We start from the raw sequence: 18,437 nt of genomic DNA, 5'->3' as shown, positions 1-18,437 counted from the left end.
ATTCTCAATAAGGCTGTAAATAAAAATATTACAGCTGATACCATTAGGACCTGAGTGTGAACTCACTTAGAAAATCATGAGCTGCCATTTTGGAAATAACTGCTGCACAGGCAGGGCAATATGGACAAGCCATGCCTTTTCTCGTACTAGACCCACTCCAGCTTAATGCAGTGGGAACTGATCTCAGTAAAGGTAAACGTCTGAAGCTCCTCACCCTGAACAGTCTTTAAAGCAATGGAGATCTAGTCACTTTGGTTAAGGGGCAGCGTTTATTTCATCTCAGAGTGGAGATCTAAAATAGGTCAGATAAATTTGTCTCCCCGGAAGTGCCTGTTTCTGTTCTTTACCTACAAGAGGAGCCCAGGGTCGTTAACTCAGCCACAGATATCTATATTGCATATGTCTAAAGTTAGGGGAGATTCAAGCCCACTCAGAGTGAGTGCGTGCCAACCTTGGGTTACATCAGGGTGGGGGAAAAAAGCAAATGAAATTCTAACGTGTATTAGGCAAGATATTTCCTGAAGAGAAAGGCAAGTGAGATGGATCCCAGCCGTGGTGTCAGATTATCAGTAAATTGAGAAGTAGCTTTTTCTATAAAGCCAAGCAGCTTCTTCCCTTTCAAGCTTTGGATTGATTTTTTTTTTCCTCACCTATCCGGGCATTCCCTGTAGTCCTGCAAACACAGTTGCACTGTGAAAATTCAAGGAAAGATAGCTCTTTGTGTGAGAAGCTATGTGGGTATGAGAATTCTCTGTTTTGGCGACAATTTTGAGGCTGTAGCTTCTTTTTCAGATATTCACACCTTTGTTTATTTAGCACTTTGGTACACGCATTTTTATTCTCTTCAGACAAGGCAGACCAGCCTTGAGAGTGGTCACTAGATAGCTGAGCAATAGAAACACCATTTGTACACAGCAGACTCTTCCTGGACTTAGCTTGGCATGAAATAAACTGCAAGATGGAGTAATTATGGAAGAAAGGGTGTATTTCTTAAAAAATAAAAATCTGAACCAAATCAGAAAGGCTTTGGTAGATGAGCAGTGGATGTCCCCCTTTTTTTCTGTAAGAAAAACAGTTCTGCAGGCTGTTGAGGCTCTCCCAGCTGTCAGAAAGCTCAGCAAAACATGACAGCGCTCAGCCCTTCACAGGAAATATCTTTTTTTTTTGTGGGATTGGGCCCTGAGGTGACAGGGAGGCTTTGAGCTCTGCAGGCATTTCTTTTTATTTGCCAGCTTCCTGCCTTTTAAAAAATGGATGTTGAAAATTAAATGACCTGGGTGGGTGAGCACACTTGGCAATTCTCTGGTCGTCTAGGAAATAACACCGAAGCACTATAGTAACAGATGCTCATTCAGTGATGCAATGTGAAGGATGTTGTGTCTTCTGCAAAACAGGTTTGGTATCTAATCTATCCAGAAAATGTGAGCTGGAGTTAAAAGCTAATTGGCAAGGAGCCCATTGCTGTACAGATGCATTCTTTACAGGAGCCGTAAGCACTGGGCATGGACGTAGAGTCTGAGCTGTGGAGCGGATGCAAAAGAAATTCGTAAATCCAACACCTCAGCATGTCTAGAGATAAATCAACATGCTCCTGGGCTTACTGTTTGATTATTTTTGCTGTTTTCTTGCAAAACTTTTTAAATTAGCTTTGTTCTTTGCAGTTCTGGCTTCTCTTTATATTGTCCTGATATGTTTGGAGGAGGCAAAAGAAAGATGTGGCAAGGTGAAGTTGAAGTTATCTCATTAACTCCACTGACCCTGCTACTGTTATTTATTTTATATGAGTGTAATCATCTGATGAAAAAGGACTCTATTGTACTAATTGTTGTATTGTCCCTGAACAAAAAATGAAAGAAACGGTCTTTTCCATGAAGGGGTATAAATTTTATATGCATCACACCCTGAACTGAATCTTCCGGAGGCATAAGCATAGCTCCACTGATAGCACCACAACGTCTGAGGTGATGGAGCTGACAGAGCATGTTTTAGAGCATCAGCTTTTGAAGAGTCGTTTGTTCGTGTCCTTCTGTGGTGCTCAGCATTGCCAGATGAGCTTGAAACAGATCTGTCTGGTTGCTACTGAGGGGAGAGACCAGTGAATTCTGAGTTTTGGGGAGGCTTGGAAAAGCCCTTTTGATTTCAAAGGCAAAGAAAGAATCAAACAAGATCAGACCATCTCCATTTTTGAGCTTCCAACCGTGGCATGTAAGCAGACCATAGTTTCAGCAGATGATTTGAAACTGAGCTCTCTTAGGATTTCTCAGGGAAAGCACGAAAAGTTACTAGAAACTTTTGCAAATCTTGGCCTGTTCAGTTTTAGCAACGTTTAGCCTGAAGATTTAACCCCAGGCAAAGCAGCTAGGGCCACGATGAACAACTTTCATGCCTTTGTGTTATTTCAGCTGCCACCCACGGCCTGTTTGTCTCTGGGAATGGCCGTGGGTGGCAGCTGTACTAACATGAAGGCATCAGCGTGGCCCGTGCTCCCTCCTGGAAGAGGGAGCACAGTAGCAGATTATCTGACTGTTCAGCCGGTGACTTGCGTGAGTGATCTTCCAATACTTGGATGGAGAAGAGCACATAAGCTAAAAAAGCCAGTCTCAAATGTTCTTCGCTGCTTGGTACAGATAGTTGTGAGTCCGCTTCCATGAGAAACCAAGTATATTTATGCTTTCCGACTCTTGCCCTTAATTCCTAAATACAGACAGTGAAACAGGAGAGAACTGAAATAGTCTCAGTGGAAGGTGCTTAGACCCCTTAGTCTTGTTAGCTGGGCTAGTCTTAACAGTCGGCAAACTTGCCTTTCACAGACAGAGCTGGCTGTGCAGAAGGGCATCCGTCCAGGCACTCTTCTGCCGGCACCGAAGCTGTCCTGCCCGTCTGACAAGGTGCCGGCTGCCAAGTCACAGGGACGTGAACACACTGCCTAAGTAAGAGGAAAGTGAATGCTTCTGGGCCAGGTGTCTCCTCACCCTTTGCTACACCTGCAGATATTTCTGTATCACATAAGGCACCTGCAAGGCTGAAGGAGGGAAGGCAGAGTTCTTGGGTAGCTGCCTGTATATTATATAAGCTACTTCAAGGCATGCTACAAACTAAGGTTTTGGTGCATTCATATAATATTTATTTGTAGTTATGTATTGCTTTGTTGTGTCTTGGTGTTTCTTAGTTATTTAAAAGGTTAGAATATCACCTCCCACACAAGATATTCATCTGTTTGAACAGAGTTGAATTAAGTTAATGAGCTGTTTTCTGGAGCTCAGTTTACCAATGGGATCTGATGAGGATGAGTAAGATGTCACCTGTGGCTGTCTAGAATTTCTTGAGGGTTAAAAAATATGCATGACCCCATCCTCTCTTGCCTTGTAAAGCCAACTGAAGTCTTTTCAGTAACTGCAGGGAAATCTCAGAGATCTTAGTTTAGCCTGACTTTGCAATTATTTTGGAGATTAGAAGTGGCAGAGAGATGGGCATGAGATTGAGGACATGCTAGTCTGGGGGCAGTCAGCTGTTTAGCTGTGCAATGGTTGTTTCGTGGCAGTCACCAGCGCTTTGGTCTTGCTGGGGAGCCAGCTGCACCAGGAACATCCCATCCGGCCCAGAAGCATAGCAGATCCACTGCTTAAATAGCTTTGGGATGGGGCGAAGGCAAAGATGGACAGTGGTGGAAGCACTTGTGTAGCGGCAGGAAGGACCAGGTGGGACAGACAGCAGCACAGAGATGGGTGCCTAGATGACCTCCCTACTTGTGGTCAGGGCTGTCCCTGCAGCCACTTCCCTCGGGGTCAGGAGTATTTCACTAGGGCCCGACCCTGTCCCACGGTGAGTGAGAGCAGCTCTCTGCCTGAAATCATCTTCCATCCAGACATCCGTTGGAGGTACTTGGGGCACCTCTCACACGCACGCAACCTTTCCTGAATTTCCTCTTGGTCACGCTTTTTTTTCCTTCTGGGAAAATAGAAAAGCCAGGCATTGCTAACCTGACTGGAGTGGAAACTGCTGGGAAGTGTGGCAAGGCTATTTATCCAAGTGCCTAAGGATTTAGAAGCCTAGGCAAACTTTTTTACTCTTTTTTCTTTTTTTTTTTTTTTTTTTGCAAAAAAAACCTTGACTTTTGTTCTCACTAAGCATAAAACCATGTTGCTGGCCACGTTGTTCTGAATTTTTTGTTGACCCTAAAGCTGCCTCAGGGGGGAAATTTCTTTTTTCCCCTTCTTGCTTTGCCATGCGACTGGTGAAAAGGCAAAGTGTTAGTACTTTCCATGTTCAGAAAAACGTCAACAGAATAAGTCATCCAAAAATTACCACCAATAAGTCATATGGGTGAAAGCAGGCTAGCCCTCCACTGCTGCCGCACAGGGCGTTGTCACAGCAGCTCTAGTTTCTGTTCATTTGCAAACTTTGCCAGGCCCTACCTGCCATAAATCATTCAGATTTGACACAAATATTGCAAGCTGCTCCAGTTTGCAGTGCATCTCTTTAAATAATGGAGTGTCCACAAAATTAAATGCCTTCTTTTTAAGGCTTTGTGCTATTATGGTCACCTTCAATCTCATTAAATATTTGTGCTAGTGCCTAACTGGGCCCATTGTTTAAAGTGTGGCCTGTCCACCTCTTTTTATGCTTGAAAAGATTTTTACTGTACAGAGAAAATTAAAGCTGCCCCAGTTCCCAAATGTGTTCTTTTAAAATGCTGCCATATATAAGCCCATCTTCACACAGCAGTTCTGACATAATTCAGAATTGTGGGCACTCAGAACAAAATAATTCTGCAGTGTTATGTATCCTCATTTACATGCAAATTACTGAACAGTATATTTGTCCCTATAGAATTTAGCTGATCTAAATGAAAAACATTTCTAGTCAATCAAGTAGCAACACAGAAATAATCTTGTCCTGTTGGAGGTGCCTTTATTTAACTCCATTGGGGTTTCTCACCTGGATTCTAAAGAGATTTCCCACATAACAGTAGGGACTGTTATTATTTCTGCCTAATTTCTATAGAAATACAAGTACCATGAACTGCTGTGACTGTGTGTATTCTCTGTGTGATGATAACAGCCTTTATGCTGCCTTGTTTGTCCAGTTCCTGGAACTATTCTCTATCTCAGAATGCAAAAAGTGCCAGTTCCTTGTGTGACTATTAGCTATCTAAAATAAAAAGTATTAAAAAAACTAGTCTCACACATCTATTCTTTGCAAAGAACAAATGCGCATAAATTTCCCTGTGCAGCTTCGATAATTTTAAAGAATTCATCCCAGTGGAAACTTTCTTTCCTGAAAAAATGCTTTGTAGTAAAGTGGAAGCCAAGCACGTGATAGATTTACGGCTATATTGGGAAAGAGACCGTGTCCTCCCGCAAGAGCGCAGGGACACGCCTTCCGCCCCGGCATCGCCGGGTCAGATACTGCGGTCTGGCACGCGGGGTTAAGCCTCCGCAGCGTGCCCGCTGCCGAGCGGCCGGCCGGGAGCGGAGCGGTTCAGGCTGGGCCGTGCCCCGCGGAGCTGGAGGGAGGGAGGAAGGAGCCGCGCGCCGGTCGCAGAAATGCCCCTTGGTGCACAGGAAGGGCACGCTGCAAATGCTTCCCTTGGCTCCAGCGGGACGCCCCAAGTCTTGGCACCCGCTTTTCGGGATGGGGATCGGGGATACTGGGCTGGACAGAAAAACAGGGCAACTTAAAAACCTCGTTGGGTTAGAAATACCGCCTCACGCCTAGGGAAAAAGTCAGTTCTGTACTCGTTCATTTTTATGAAGGATGTGACAACCCTGTTTAACTGAGACTTTCACTTATCCTGGTTTAGCTGTGTCCAAAGATAGGGAGATTGAACCTCAGAATATGTTTTTCGTACAACTTTGTACCTCTGGAGTAAATTCTCTTTTCATCTGTGAACAGAAAGTGTCCTTCAGATAGTAACCCTCAACTGGTAACTTTTCCAAAGCACATTAGAAGGAATATTCTTCACACATTAATAGGAATATAATATCTCTCTTTGCAGTCAGAAAGCTGCAATTTCTGGGCTTGAGGCTGTATAAAGAATTGCTACTGCTATGTGCTAAGCTTTGGGCCAGATAAGATGGCAAGATGGTGCAGTTTAAGAAGAGTTAAATTTGAATGATCCAGAGGAGTCTGAAATTTGGGATTTTCTTATGCTTCATTCTGCAGAAAGAAGGAACTAGAAAAAGATTTTTTTTTAATTTGCCTCTTTTTTCTTGGTTTTGTTTTTTAGTTTATTCTTCTTTGAAATTTTCTTTTGTAATGATTTCTTTCAGCCGTATGTATTTGCTATGTACTCCAAACTGGTGCAAATGATTATGCAATTTTGTAAATGCTTTCTTCGTTAATAAAACATTTGTTGTTTCTTTCTTTGTTATTGGACATTTTTGAGGTGAAGGAAATCAAGTGAACTCATGCATCTAAAATACCATTCCCAGTTTCCCCAGCTCTGAAGCCAAGGATAGAGTGATTTCTTGTTACATTGCTCACAAGCAGAATTATCTTTGAATAGGTTCTGATTACACCTCTCCTTCTGTTATGATTACGTCAGAAACTCAATGGACACTGATCCAATTGTTTTAACAAAAGAGAATATTTTAGAAAAAAAAGTAAAGCCGTGTTGGAGCATTACTGGTTTCCTGGCTTAGCTAATGTTTTAAGTGATTGTTTTAAAGTTCTTTACTCTTCTCTGGACTTGCAGTGATAGGTATTTTTACCTGCAGTACTTTGAAGTCCCATGGGACCAGTGTTTCTACTATTATTTGCATTGTCAACCATTGGCGGTGGCCTTGTCCGGGCTGCCGTGCAAACACCTGACAAAAGGATGTCCACTGACCTGAAGAGGCAAAAAGGCAGTTCACAGAGCTCCGGTGGTTTCGGTAATCCAATTGTCACTGGATTATCTTTCCTGAAGAGCCATGTTGATAGAGAAACAGCTGCGGAGAGGGATTGTGTGGTCCCTCTAGGTGCATGTCCTGAACACAGAGTAGAGCTGCGAAGCTGCACCAGCAGCACGTCTCAAGTTGGTGTCCAGAGCCTTGCTTGGACCAGTTAGCAGCATTTTAGCCCTAAGGGATCTGTGAAGATCCAGAAGTTTGCACCTGTTTCCAGTCTGGCTGTGGAGGAGCAAAAGCAGCTACTCTGATATCCGTATAAACCTGGGATTTTCATCCTTGTAGGGACTTCTTCTCCTTGCTCATTTGCCTGAACTATATCACAAGACCCATCAGGACCCATCCATCTACAGCACATGTCTCCAATGTAGTGTCTCAGCCCTCACAGCCTGTACGGTCCCTCAGGAGCAGGACAGGGCTGTTCAAACATTTATCTGGGGGGGACCAAGCATCTTCACCAGGAGGTTTGTGGTGGAGGGTGAAGTTGAACCTGGCTTTCCCAGTTCCTGACTTCTCAACCACTCTTCTTCCCTCCTGGAAGGGAGGAGGAGGAAAGCAAGCAGGATTTGTCTCTGTATGAAGTAGGGGCTCATAATATGTTAGAAGTCTTAATGTCTTGCTCCTGTGAGCTGACAATATTAAATATTAAGTACAGTATGTGTCTGCAGCTATACCATGTTTTTGACTGGCTTAAGAACCCCAAGCCCTCAAAAAGCATAAAACTGATTTAAAATGAAATGTTATATGAAGACAGTTTGGGAGTTATGTTGGGAGTTATGTTTTTCTGATATTCAATTTATTAGGTTTTTTTTAAGCTTTTCTTTGAAAATGTGAGAGAGGGTTTTTTTTGAGAGAGAGAGGGAAAAAAAAAAAAAGCTGAGATTCTCCCCTAATTACAGAGCTTCAGAGTCTGTGACACCAAAGATCACCAGAATGACAGTGCGTTCCTGAGATTTGGCAGTGTTTCAGACCAAGAGAAGCCATGTGTTGAGGAGTCGGTTTGCTTGGTGTGATATCGGAGGCTAGTAATGGAGCTGTTACCCACACCCCTTTTTCCTCTTCTGGTAGTATAATTAAACAGTTAACACATTTCAGAAGTAATGGTATAATTAATGCAGTTAAGCAGGGCTTCTTTCACAAGCAAAGAGCCGGGTAAAGCAGCACTGCTGTTTCTGCGGTATCGGAAGTGTCCCTTTATTCTCACCTGCATCTTTCACAGGGTGTAAAGTTTTCAAAGTTGCTCAGAGCACTGTTTTCAAAAGCAGCACGGCAGCAGGCTGTGCCTGCTTGGGAAATCAGTGACTGCTCAGGCAAGAAAAATGGTGCGGAGGCAGTTCTGAAAATGCTGCCCCACGTCTGCTGCTTGGTTTCTCGCCCTGTTTTTATGCCGCTGACCTGATGTGTTCATTTAAACAGACCTCTCCCTCTGACGAGGCAAGCAAGAGGCAGCTTTTAATGCCCCACCGCCCGTCGGTGGACCACCCTGACGAGCCGTTTCAGAGGCAGAGGGCAGTGAGCGCTGTCAGCATCATCACCAGCGCCCTGGAAGGTAAGACACACGTCTTTGGGTTCCCCACCCAAAGCCAAAAGTGCGTGCTGATCGGCAGGGACAAAGTGACACGAATGACCCAAATATTAGACCTTCATTGTTTTGCAAGAATGCGTTACAGAGAGAAACTAAAGTCTGGGTTGTTGTGCACGCATTCACGTATCATCTCTCCGGAGCTGATACAAATCCTGGCATAGGCAGGTAGCAGGTACGTGCAGAACTGCCTGGCTGTGGAGGATGAAAGACTTCTCCTTGCAAGCCAGCTAGTTTGGGGGGTGGCTGTTTGAATCCCTCCGTGATATCTAAGGATGCTTAAAGGACCCACTTGTCCATGTGAACATTTCTCAGCAGATTTGTCCGCTGCCCATTGCTCTCTAGGCTTCTCTGTGCAGGAGGTCTGAATTTCCCTTCCCTGTCTCAGCAGGAATTTTCCATTGGCCTTTTTACACATTTATTGACATTACGGCAGCACTTAGAGATCCTAAATGATATCAAGACACCACTTTTCTAAGCCCTTTACATGCAGTATGAAAGAGTCTCTTACAGTCCCTAATGTCTCTTATATCGTAAATCAAAACTGAGAAAAACATCTGTCAAGCAGGCAGTGTGGAGCAAGGGAAATTCTGGATTCTCCTTCAGCCTTATTTTCTCTCTATTACTGATGAATAACAAAAGGCAAAGCAAGACTGAGTGATTTGTCTGGGAGATCTCTCGCATAAAGGGACCAGAACTAGCCCTTCTTCTTCCTCAGGTTTTTGCCATCCTCTGTGGTTATATTTAGCTGTATTGTGGCCAGACCAGATAAATATTTTTTTAAAACGTAGAAAGATGTATTCTTAATAGGTAAATAATCACTTCAGCATTTGCCAGTGTTCCATATGATCTGCAAAGGTTTTATTTCCTTTCTCTGTTTTTTTCAGCAATTAGTTTTGTGACTGATTTGCTTCTTTTAATGTGTTAAGAATACTCCAGATGAGCTTCTGCTTACTTACTAAATGGTATTTTCTATTAGCTGTTAACCACAGAAATAACAAGAGGGTCAAGTCTAAGGTAGCTCGGAGGATATACATTTTTAACCTTAAATAGAAGAAGGATGTTGTTTAAATCCCTATCAAAGGTTTTCTAACACCAAAACTTTGATTAGTCATTGAAGTTAAACAGTTGTTCAAAACAAGAGGAATAGCAACTCAGAATAAAAAAAAAATCACAGGCTTTAGCTATAAGAACAGAGAATCTGAAACAGCAAGACTAAAATTGCTTCCCCTTGTAGTTGCTTAGTTTCCGTGCTCTAGACTCTCAGGAAGTTCTCGAGCAGAACCAGCTCGCCCAGGAGGTCCATGAGCACACAAGCTGACAGAGAGGACAGAGAAACAACTTGTGGCTGAGGAGGTTCAAACCACCTCTTCTAGCAGCAGCCTGTACTTGAATAGGCTTATTTTGACTGTGGAAGCTCTGGGAGAGTCACACATCTGATGTGTGTGCCCAACAATATCAAGCCAAAATCAATAATATGGGAATAAGCAGGGATGCCTAGAAAAGATTATTAGGAGTATGGACACAGACAGATGTGCTCTTATGGATCTGCCCGGGAAATTAGGTCCTTTGAGAAGTTACTGCCCCTAACTCTTTATTACTTTCAGGTGTGGGTTTCTGAAAAAATTCAGAATTAGAACTTTGCATTGCAATGACTTTGGATATAGATGGTTCTCACTTCATTTTAAGTACTTAACTAGAAACCCTCTGTCTGAAGCCTGGAAATAGATAGTTATTTCCTGGGAGCAGTTCAGCTTCCCACAGATCTCAGAGCCCTGTAGGTGTTTGTGCAAAACCAGTACGTGCAGGACATCAGCCAATATTTTGAAAGTTTGCTAGAAGGCACCTGACACTGTAGTTGGGTTGTTCAATGAAGGCAAATGCCCCGAGAATGCACCCTGGCTTAGGAGAGGAGGCTGTTTATAAAGTGATTGTAATAACAGGCTTGGCTGAAGTTTTCCTGTTATCAACTCAGGTTCTAATTATATAGACTAAAACCTTTACACAGCATTCCATGCCCATAAAGGAATCAGAAAAGAAAAGCATTAAGCAATTCCGTTAATCATTATCATTCAGCCATTAACTGCCTTATTTTGCCTCCCCCCCCCCCCCGCCATTTGATGCAAATTATACTTAGGAGGCCATTTCAGTTCTTTCGTCTTCAAATAAAACGAACAATGTGTAAAAGTTATATTTTAGGTAATATTTTAAAAGCACCTTTTAAAAGCACATTGGAGCTTTAGTGCCATTTTCAGAGTGAGTTATACACTCTCCTGGTTTTGTATCTGGGCCTTTCAAAAGAAATCAGGCACTTAATGCTTTTTTCGATTGGGACATTAAGAACAGAAACCCTATTGATATCCAGTGATACTCTGGCTCCTAAGTGCTTAAATCAGCTCGAAATATTGAATTTAAGCTCTTTCATCTCTAAAATATTTTAAAAGGTTTTACTTAAGTTGCATCTAAAATGGGACCTGGAAAATGAACAAATATATTCCAAATGTAAGTTAAATGAAGATAGTGTATTCTTCTTTTCCATTTGAACCTGACAAAATGGAAAAGAGAGTGCAAATCTGAGCCTGCATATAATATTAAACTTTACATATTTAGTGTACTTTTCTCTTTTTGCTTCTGAAACTTTTAAAAAGTTATAGCTTTCAGAATAGGCCAGTATCTGCTAAGTGCAACGCAATTGGCAAAAAACCATTCGAGCTCCCAAAATGCATAATTTGCCAGCAGGTTAGGATAGAAATATTTGTGTCCTAAAAAAAGTTTAGGGTAATTCAGGGGACTTTCTCTATGCTATGAGTCGTTTTAAGCGTTCTCTTGTCATATAATTCGGTGTGAATTGACTGTTACTTTACTGTTTGTGACTTAGAGCTTGAGGAATCACACCAGAAATGCCCTCCATGCTGGAACCATTTTGCTGTTAAATTTCTCATTTGGGATTGCTGCCCGCTTTGGCTTTTAATCAAGAAATTTGTCAAGTTCGTGGTAATGGATCCATTTACCGACCTCACCATCACCCTTTGCATTGTGCTGAATACACTCTTCATGGCCTTGGAGCATTATAAGATGACAAAGGAGTTTGACCACATGCTTTATATAGGCAATCTGGTAAGTGAATTCAAACCTGAAATGCTATCTGATAGTTTATTTTCTGCTTTTTAAAGTCGTGGCTGAGGCCTTGGGAAAAACCCATTTTGATATGCTGTCAACAACGCTTTGCCTATGCCATGTCAAGCAATGGCATATAGTCAACTCTATCTGAGTATGAGGAGAAATGAATAAAGAACATGAAACCATTTTTATTAAACCAAAATATTCTAATGTTATTAGTAACCATTAAAGCCACATTTTTGGCCTCTTCCCAATAGGTTGCTAGTTCATACCAGTTTAAGGAAATGAGATGAGAGAAAGGTTAATGAGGTTTATTTGGGATTTCTTTTAAAGCAATAATCAGGAAACATTTCTCAGTGATTATTAACGATTTTTAAGTTAAAGAATCCTGTGGAAAAAAAGATCTTGGAGGGAGACAGAGTGGAGTTTGAGCGTATCTAGATGTATATGTTGGAAGGTGCCTGCAGTAACTGCTGGTGCATGGTCTGCTCTTCGCCCCTGTACATCCTGCTGTGCTCCAGCTGTGGCAGCTGTCCCTCTGCCTCGTCCAGCTGTGTGCCCTGGGATCCATGCAAGCATCGGGGGGCAAGGGGGCACGGAGCAAACCGCTAAAGCTAAGAGGGGAAACTCCTAAAGTACAAGCTGCAGCAGGTAGAGAGAGAGCTTTAAGGTACGCAGAGATGGAGAACTACAGCCAAGCTGCAGGGATAGCAAGAAGGATTTTTCAGAGGGGTTTCTGTACAGTTTGTTAACCTGGGGGGCCACTGAAATTCTGCAGTTACTACAAAACTGGAGCCTTTTATGTAATTGTCTTTCACTGAGTTTATTTTGAAAGTTTGCTGTGTTTTACTGCTTTAAAACTTAGTTTTCACAGAATCACAGAATGGTTGAGGTTGGAAAGGACCTCTGGAGATCATCTAGTCCAACCCCCCCTGCTCAAGCAGGGTCACCCAGAGCATGTTGTACAGGATCGCATCCAGGCGGGTTTTGAATATCTCCAGAAAAGGGGATTCCACAACCTCTCTGGGCAACCTGTTCCAGTGCTCTGTCACCCTCACAGTGAAGAGGTTTTTCCTCATGTTAAGATGGAAGCGTCTGTGTTTCAGTTTGTGCCCATTGCCTCGCGTCCTGTCGCTCGGCACCACTGAAAAGAGTCTGGTCCCATCCTCTCGACACCCTCCCTTCAGATACTTGTACACATTGATAAGATCTCCTCTCAGCCTTCTCTTCTCCAGGCTAAACAGGCCCAGCTCTCTCAGCCTTTCCTCATAAGAGAGATGCTCCAGTCCCCTAATCGTCTTTGCAGCCCTTCGCTGGACTTGCTCCAGTAGTGCCACATCCCTCTTGTACTGGGGAGCCCAGAACTGGACGCAGTACTCCAGATGCGGCCTCACCAGGGCTGAGTAGAGGGGGAGGATCACCTCCCTCCACCTGCTGGCAACACTCTTCCTGATGCACCCCAGGATACCATTGGCCTTCTTGGCCACAAGGGCACATTGCTGCCTCATGCTTAACTTGGTGTCCAGCAGCACTCCCAGGTCCTTCTCCGCAGAGCTGCTTTCCAGCAGGTCAACCCCCAACCTGTACTGGTGCATGGGGTTATTCCTCCCCAGGTGCAGCACCCTGCACTTGCCTTTGTTGAACTTCATGAGGTTCCTCTCCGCCCACCTCTCCAGCCTGTCCAGGTCTCTCTGAATGGCAGCACAGCCCTCTGGCGTATCAGCCACTCCTCCCAGTTTTGTATCGTCGGCAAACTTGCTGAGGGTGCACTCTGTGCCTTCATCCAGGTCATTGATGAAGAAGTTGAACAGGGCTGGACCCAGTACTGACCCCTGGGGGACACCGCTAGCTACAGGCCTCCAACTAGACTCTGTGCCACTGATCACAACCCTCTGAGCTCTGCCATCCAGCCAGTTCTCAATCCACCTCACTGTCCACTCATCTAACTCACACTTCCTGAGCTTGTCTATTAGGATGTCATGGGAGACAGTGTCAAAAGCCTTGCTGAAGTCAAGGTAGACAACATCCACTGCTCTCCCCGAATGTTTTAATATTTAGAATCTTCTTAATTTGGGGAGAGTTTGTACTGAAAAAGGTGCAGGCTGTCTGGCTATGGCATGACAGAATTTCCCCTAAAGTCTAGTGGTAAAAGCCAAGATATCCTATAGGATCATAAGAAACTCTGGAAAAGCCTGGGAAAATGGGCCCTGTTAAGTCTGAATTTGAGAAGCTCACAAAGGCAATGTGAAAAGCCCTTTATTTCCACAAAAATGATGGCTGCATTCCCTCAAGGTGGAATTCACCTTGCCTAACTCTGGATATCTACAGTGTAGGAGTCTCTGTCTGAGCTAGTTGCCTTTGTCTCGCTTTAAAGTCAATGGAGAGTAATGGACAATTTTAAGGCACAATTAACCTGATGTTTTTAAGACATTTACTTTTGAATAAGGTGGATGTGCCCTGGAGGCCACTGACTGTAGTGACCATGTCTCCGTTGACTGTAACAGGAGCTGGCAGAGACTCTACAGATGTGGGCGTCTGCATTTAGTCAGACGAATGCTGCTCTGACAGGTTTAGGTGGGCAGTAGCAATAACCAGACTTCTCATACCAGTCCTAGCATATGCTGTGCATCAGGTACAGATTTGTTCTGCTCAGGGACTTGCTATTCTCAACTCTATTCTCAACTCAACTCTCTATTCACAACCACTCCAGCTGGTTGTGGTTCTTCTCCTAGGCTGTTGGACCAGTCACCAGCTTTTAGGCTGCTGCATCTTAAAAAATCTCTGTTACTTTGCTGAGCTCCCAACACATGCTCTTGCCTTTTGTGGAAAGCAGTAGATAAAAGTAGCTCAGAAAGCCACTTGATAGGACTGCCTCCAGCTCCCCTTTGCAGCAAACCCTTGTATGGGGTGGCTGCTCAACAATTTGTGGCCTCCTCAGATGACTTCAAAAAACCTCCTTCAGACTCCAGTATCCGTCAGAGCAGGTAGCAACGCCACAATTTCCCCCTCTGGCTAACCTGGATAATAAATGAGCCTGCTCCTTGCCCTTCTTTTGGCAGATCAGCTCCTCCCTTTGCCAGGCCACAGGCAGCGAAACTTTAGACCCTCTCAGCCTTCCTGCCAACACCGCTCCCGTAGACCTGCCTGGGCCAAGCTGGGCTGACCTGTGCACCAACACGGCTGAAGAAAATAGAGACAACGAGCGGGGAGGGGGAAGAAATTGCAAAGCAGTGTAATGTATCGTACTGAGAATTTCTCAGCGCTGCCTGGAGCTCTTTCGCCTGTTTGTGCTCAAGTGTAAAATAAACTAACAGGCTTTTTTTGTAGCAGGCTGCTGGCACCAGGCTCCCCTTCCCCTGGGATGGGTAGGTAGGAGGACAGACTGCCCTGGCTCTCCCTCGCCAGGTTGGCTCAACTCCTCCATAACTGGATTGCAAGCAGAGCAGGTCAGAGGCAGGTAATTCCATTTTGTGGAGGATTTTGCAAAGTCATTTGTAATGAAAATGGACAATTTTGCAGTTCGCTGTGAAAGGGAAGGGAGTCCCAGTCGCAGGGCAGCCTGCCAGGTGGCCGCTTTCCCGAAGCCACAGACTACCGAAACCCTCCTCTGCCCCCACGCTGGTTGTCTGTAGCCTTTCCCTTACATCTAACCTTCTTTGAGTGATTATAGGAGCATTAAATGGGGGAAAATATTAAAAGCACAGACCTTTGGCATTTTTCCCTCAAAATAAATGTTTTCATAAAAAATAAAAGAATGAAAGTGAAGTACGGACTGTGTTTCTCCGAGAGAGAGAGCAATTCTTCATCTAGCTGTCAGTCATTGGAGATCTGCTGCTCTGATTGTATCATCTACTTCATGCAATTATGCGGCACCTGCTACCTTCAAACTCCTTTAGTTCATCACTTACAGAAATCAACATTTTTGAATGTCATCATAAGACTTTATGAGAATATATACATCTTTGCATGTTTCCTCTGTCTATGCAATGCCAGTACTCAAAAGTAGGCAGACAGAGCCAGATTTTCCCAATTTTTGTCTTCCTTCAGAAACTGAGATGTCTTTATGTGATGTTAGAACTTAAATGGCTGCAATGGTAGTTAAAAGAGAATTTTTAAGATGAAATCCTCCAATCAGCAGTGGCATATTTAGGCATCAGCACCAGCCAGATGTTAACTTACTTATTTTCTTTACAGTCTTGATCATATTCAGTATCCAGACTCTTGTACAAGCACAACTGGCTGTGTACCAGGTGCCAATGAGTTCACAAGGGCAGTTTGGAATTCATAGCTTGTACACGTACAAAATTCCCAATGCCTTTAGGAAGGTTCAGCTATTTTGCTATCTTACTATGACATTTCCTTCTCAGAAGGCTATTGATTAAAATGATTTAGGTAAAGAAAGTGATCCTCCTGAGTCATTTCTCAGCAAGATGGTTGCATAATGCACACAGCGTGGTATCATCAGTTTTTAAGGCAGTCCCCCGGATACAATTTCACAGACATCCAGTTTTGTGTTGCTCGTTGTCCTAGGGGAAATTGCAGTGTTCTGGTGCGACTCATTGGTGTCTCTAACCTCAGTGACTCAGAAGTTGTTGGTCTGTTAGGGATGCAAGACAGGGCATTTTTCTGGGGTCTTGGGATGGGACTTTGACAGGGTGACAGTCCAAACTGTTGCAATCAAGTTGTTATTTTCCTAATGAGAAAAGTTTTTTACATAAAGAACTCTGTAAAATGGCTGCCTGGGAGAATTTATCCATCCACTCCTGAAGCGTTATAGGGTAAAGTCAAACCCCCATCAGATGCAGGCCACGATCATTTATTTTTATCCTTTAGTATCTTAATTTTTTAATCTTAACTTTCCTTTCCACATCTTAATGGGTTCCAAGTCTTTGTTGCTGAGAGCTGATCAAGCTCGCTGGGATACGGACGCAGATATTCAGTTTATGGGAAGGAAAGCATTTCTCCTTGGATGTACGTTACTGAGATATTAGCTCTGGATCTGACCCTTTCTGATCTACATGGTACATTGATACTGGCTGTTTCATGGAAAATCGTGTGTTTAGATATATAAGCGCAATAGACAATTTTTCAGCACACAAAGCTACATGCACCTTGTACTGGGACTTAGAATGAAAAAAAAAAACAGTATAAAAACAACTTGATGCCCACATTTTGCCATTTTAAGTCAACTATAGCCTCGTGTTGTGTGTTTAAATTGCTGTTTAGGGAGGGCATATAGAAGGACAAGATCTGATTCTCTTAGATGCTTTGCAGGAATGAGTTTAAACTGAGTTTGCTGTCAACAGCCTTCCTTTCTCCTCTCCCTCTGCCTCATAGGTAATATTTATATGTTGTTTTAAAGAAAAACATTCCAATTAAAAGTTTCACCATATGACATTTGAACTGGGTCATAAATAAGCAATGTGTTTTCAAGATGCTGTGAGGAGAAAATTGCTGTGACTATTCATAAAAAAAGACTAGGACTGAAATTAGAGTCTGTAATCGCCTTCACTGCCAGGAATAACCTAAAAATGATTGGAAGCTTGTGTTGCCCTGGTACTGATAAAAATAACAAAATAAAAGGGATAATGCAACAGGTACACTACAAACAAAATACCCCTTTAATGCTCCAACTCCATTCATTCAGGCTTCTCCACTGAAAGCAACAGATTTAACCTTTATAAAAGGCACCTTTACACTTTCATTTTTATCACCAAGACTATTCAGATGACAGAAGGAGATGGAAATGTACGTTCTAATAAAGAGCTTGAACCCAGGTGTCATCGCATGTTTACAGCAATATCAAGTATCATTGTGAAAAGACTTGACAAGCTTAGAGGTGTAATATTGACAAAGAATCAGCCATGAAAAATGAAGCATTTGCTTGTAAAATGTTCTTGGCTCTATGCTACGTTCTCCTTTGCCTGCGGAAAGTCATCAAAAGAGGGAATGTGTTCAAAAAGTTGCTTTCACTTCCTATTTTCTTTCTGCAGGTCTTCACTGGGATTTTTACAGCAGAAATGATCTTCAAAGTAATTGCCCTTGACCCCTACTACTATTTTCAGCAGGGCTGGAATATTTTTGACAGCATAATTGTTATACTAAGCCTGATGGAACTGGGTTTATCCAGCATGGGAAACCTGTCCGTTTTGCGCTCCTTTCGATTGGTAATATTCGTATTCTGCCCTTATTTGTCTTCTCTTATTAAATATACATACTGACATGTATACAACGCATTTTCTTAAAAATGCATCCACCGATAAAGAATTTAATTGCTGCAAACCAGCGAACAGTATGTGACACTAATTACAGACTGTGGGACAAATGGAATTGTTCCAGATTTACATCAGGGTAAATGAGAACATAATTTGATTCCTTCTAGCTGTGCCAGGTACTTGTAGCACACTTAAGATGTTTGAGTTCCAATTTGTAATGAAAATCTGCCATTTTGTACCTGTATACCTGTTAGCATAAAGTCAGCACATAATTGATGGCCCAAGAAATGCAAGATCTGGTAACGTGTTGTTTTAGAACTTGTTATTCCTAAACTATATTATAAACATGCCACCGTTCTTTTAAATGTTGTCAAAAGAAAATGTCTTTGAATTATTCACAGAGTGACTTTTTTTTTCTAGAACCAATCAACATAACAGAGCATCTGTCTTTCACGGGAACTCCTTAGCTGTCAGCTCCTTTGTTATGCATGGGATAGTGGTATTCTATTAATGAGACACTGTCGACATACTGGAACAGAAAAGTAGTTTCCTTGCCAGCCTGACATTTGTGTTGCACTCCTTGTACCAGGATGTCCATGCTAATCATTCTGGCCATGATATGGCTTCACA

At 43.0% G+C, this 18,437-nt stretch overlaps 1 protein-coding gene across 1 annotated transcript in view; it reads left to right on the top strand.

The window, feature by feature from the left end:
* Positions 1–18,437, top strand: part of LOC106490283 (sodium channel protein type 5 subunit alpha) — a 173,903-nt gene that overhangs the window by 63,389 nt on the left and 92,077 nt on the right. Inside the window, exons 12-14 of the mRNA XM_067291977.1 lie at positions 8,307–8,439; positions 11,351–11,589; positions 17,586–17,759. Coding sequence (XP_067148078.1) covers positions 8,307–8,439; positions 11,351–11,589; positions 17,586–17,759 — 546 coding nt within the window. The remainder of the gene's footprint in view (positions 1–8,306; positions 8,440–11,350; positions 11,590–17,585; positions 17,760–18,437) is intronic.

Source organism: Apteryx mantelli, chromosome 2 (assembly GCF_036417845.1).
Source record: "Apteryx mantelli isolate bAptMan1 chromosome 2, bAptMan1.hap1, whole genome shotgun sequence".
Classification (NCBI taxonomy): Eukaryota; Metazoa; Chordata; class Aves; order Apterygiformes; family Apterygidae; genus Apteryx; species Apteryx mantelli.
The sequence above is the reverse complement of the archived record's forward strand: the minus strand, read 5'-3'. Positions and strand labels throughout refer to the sequence as shown.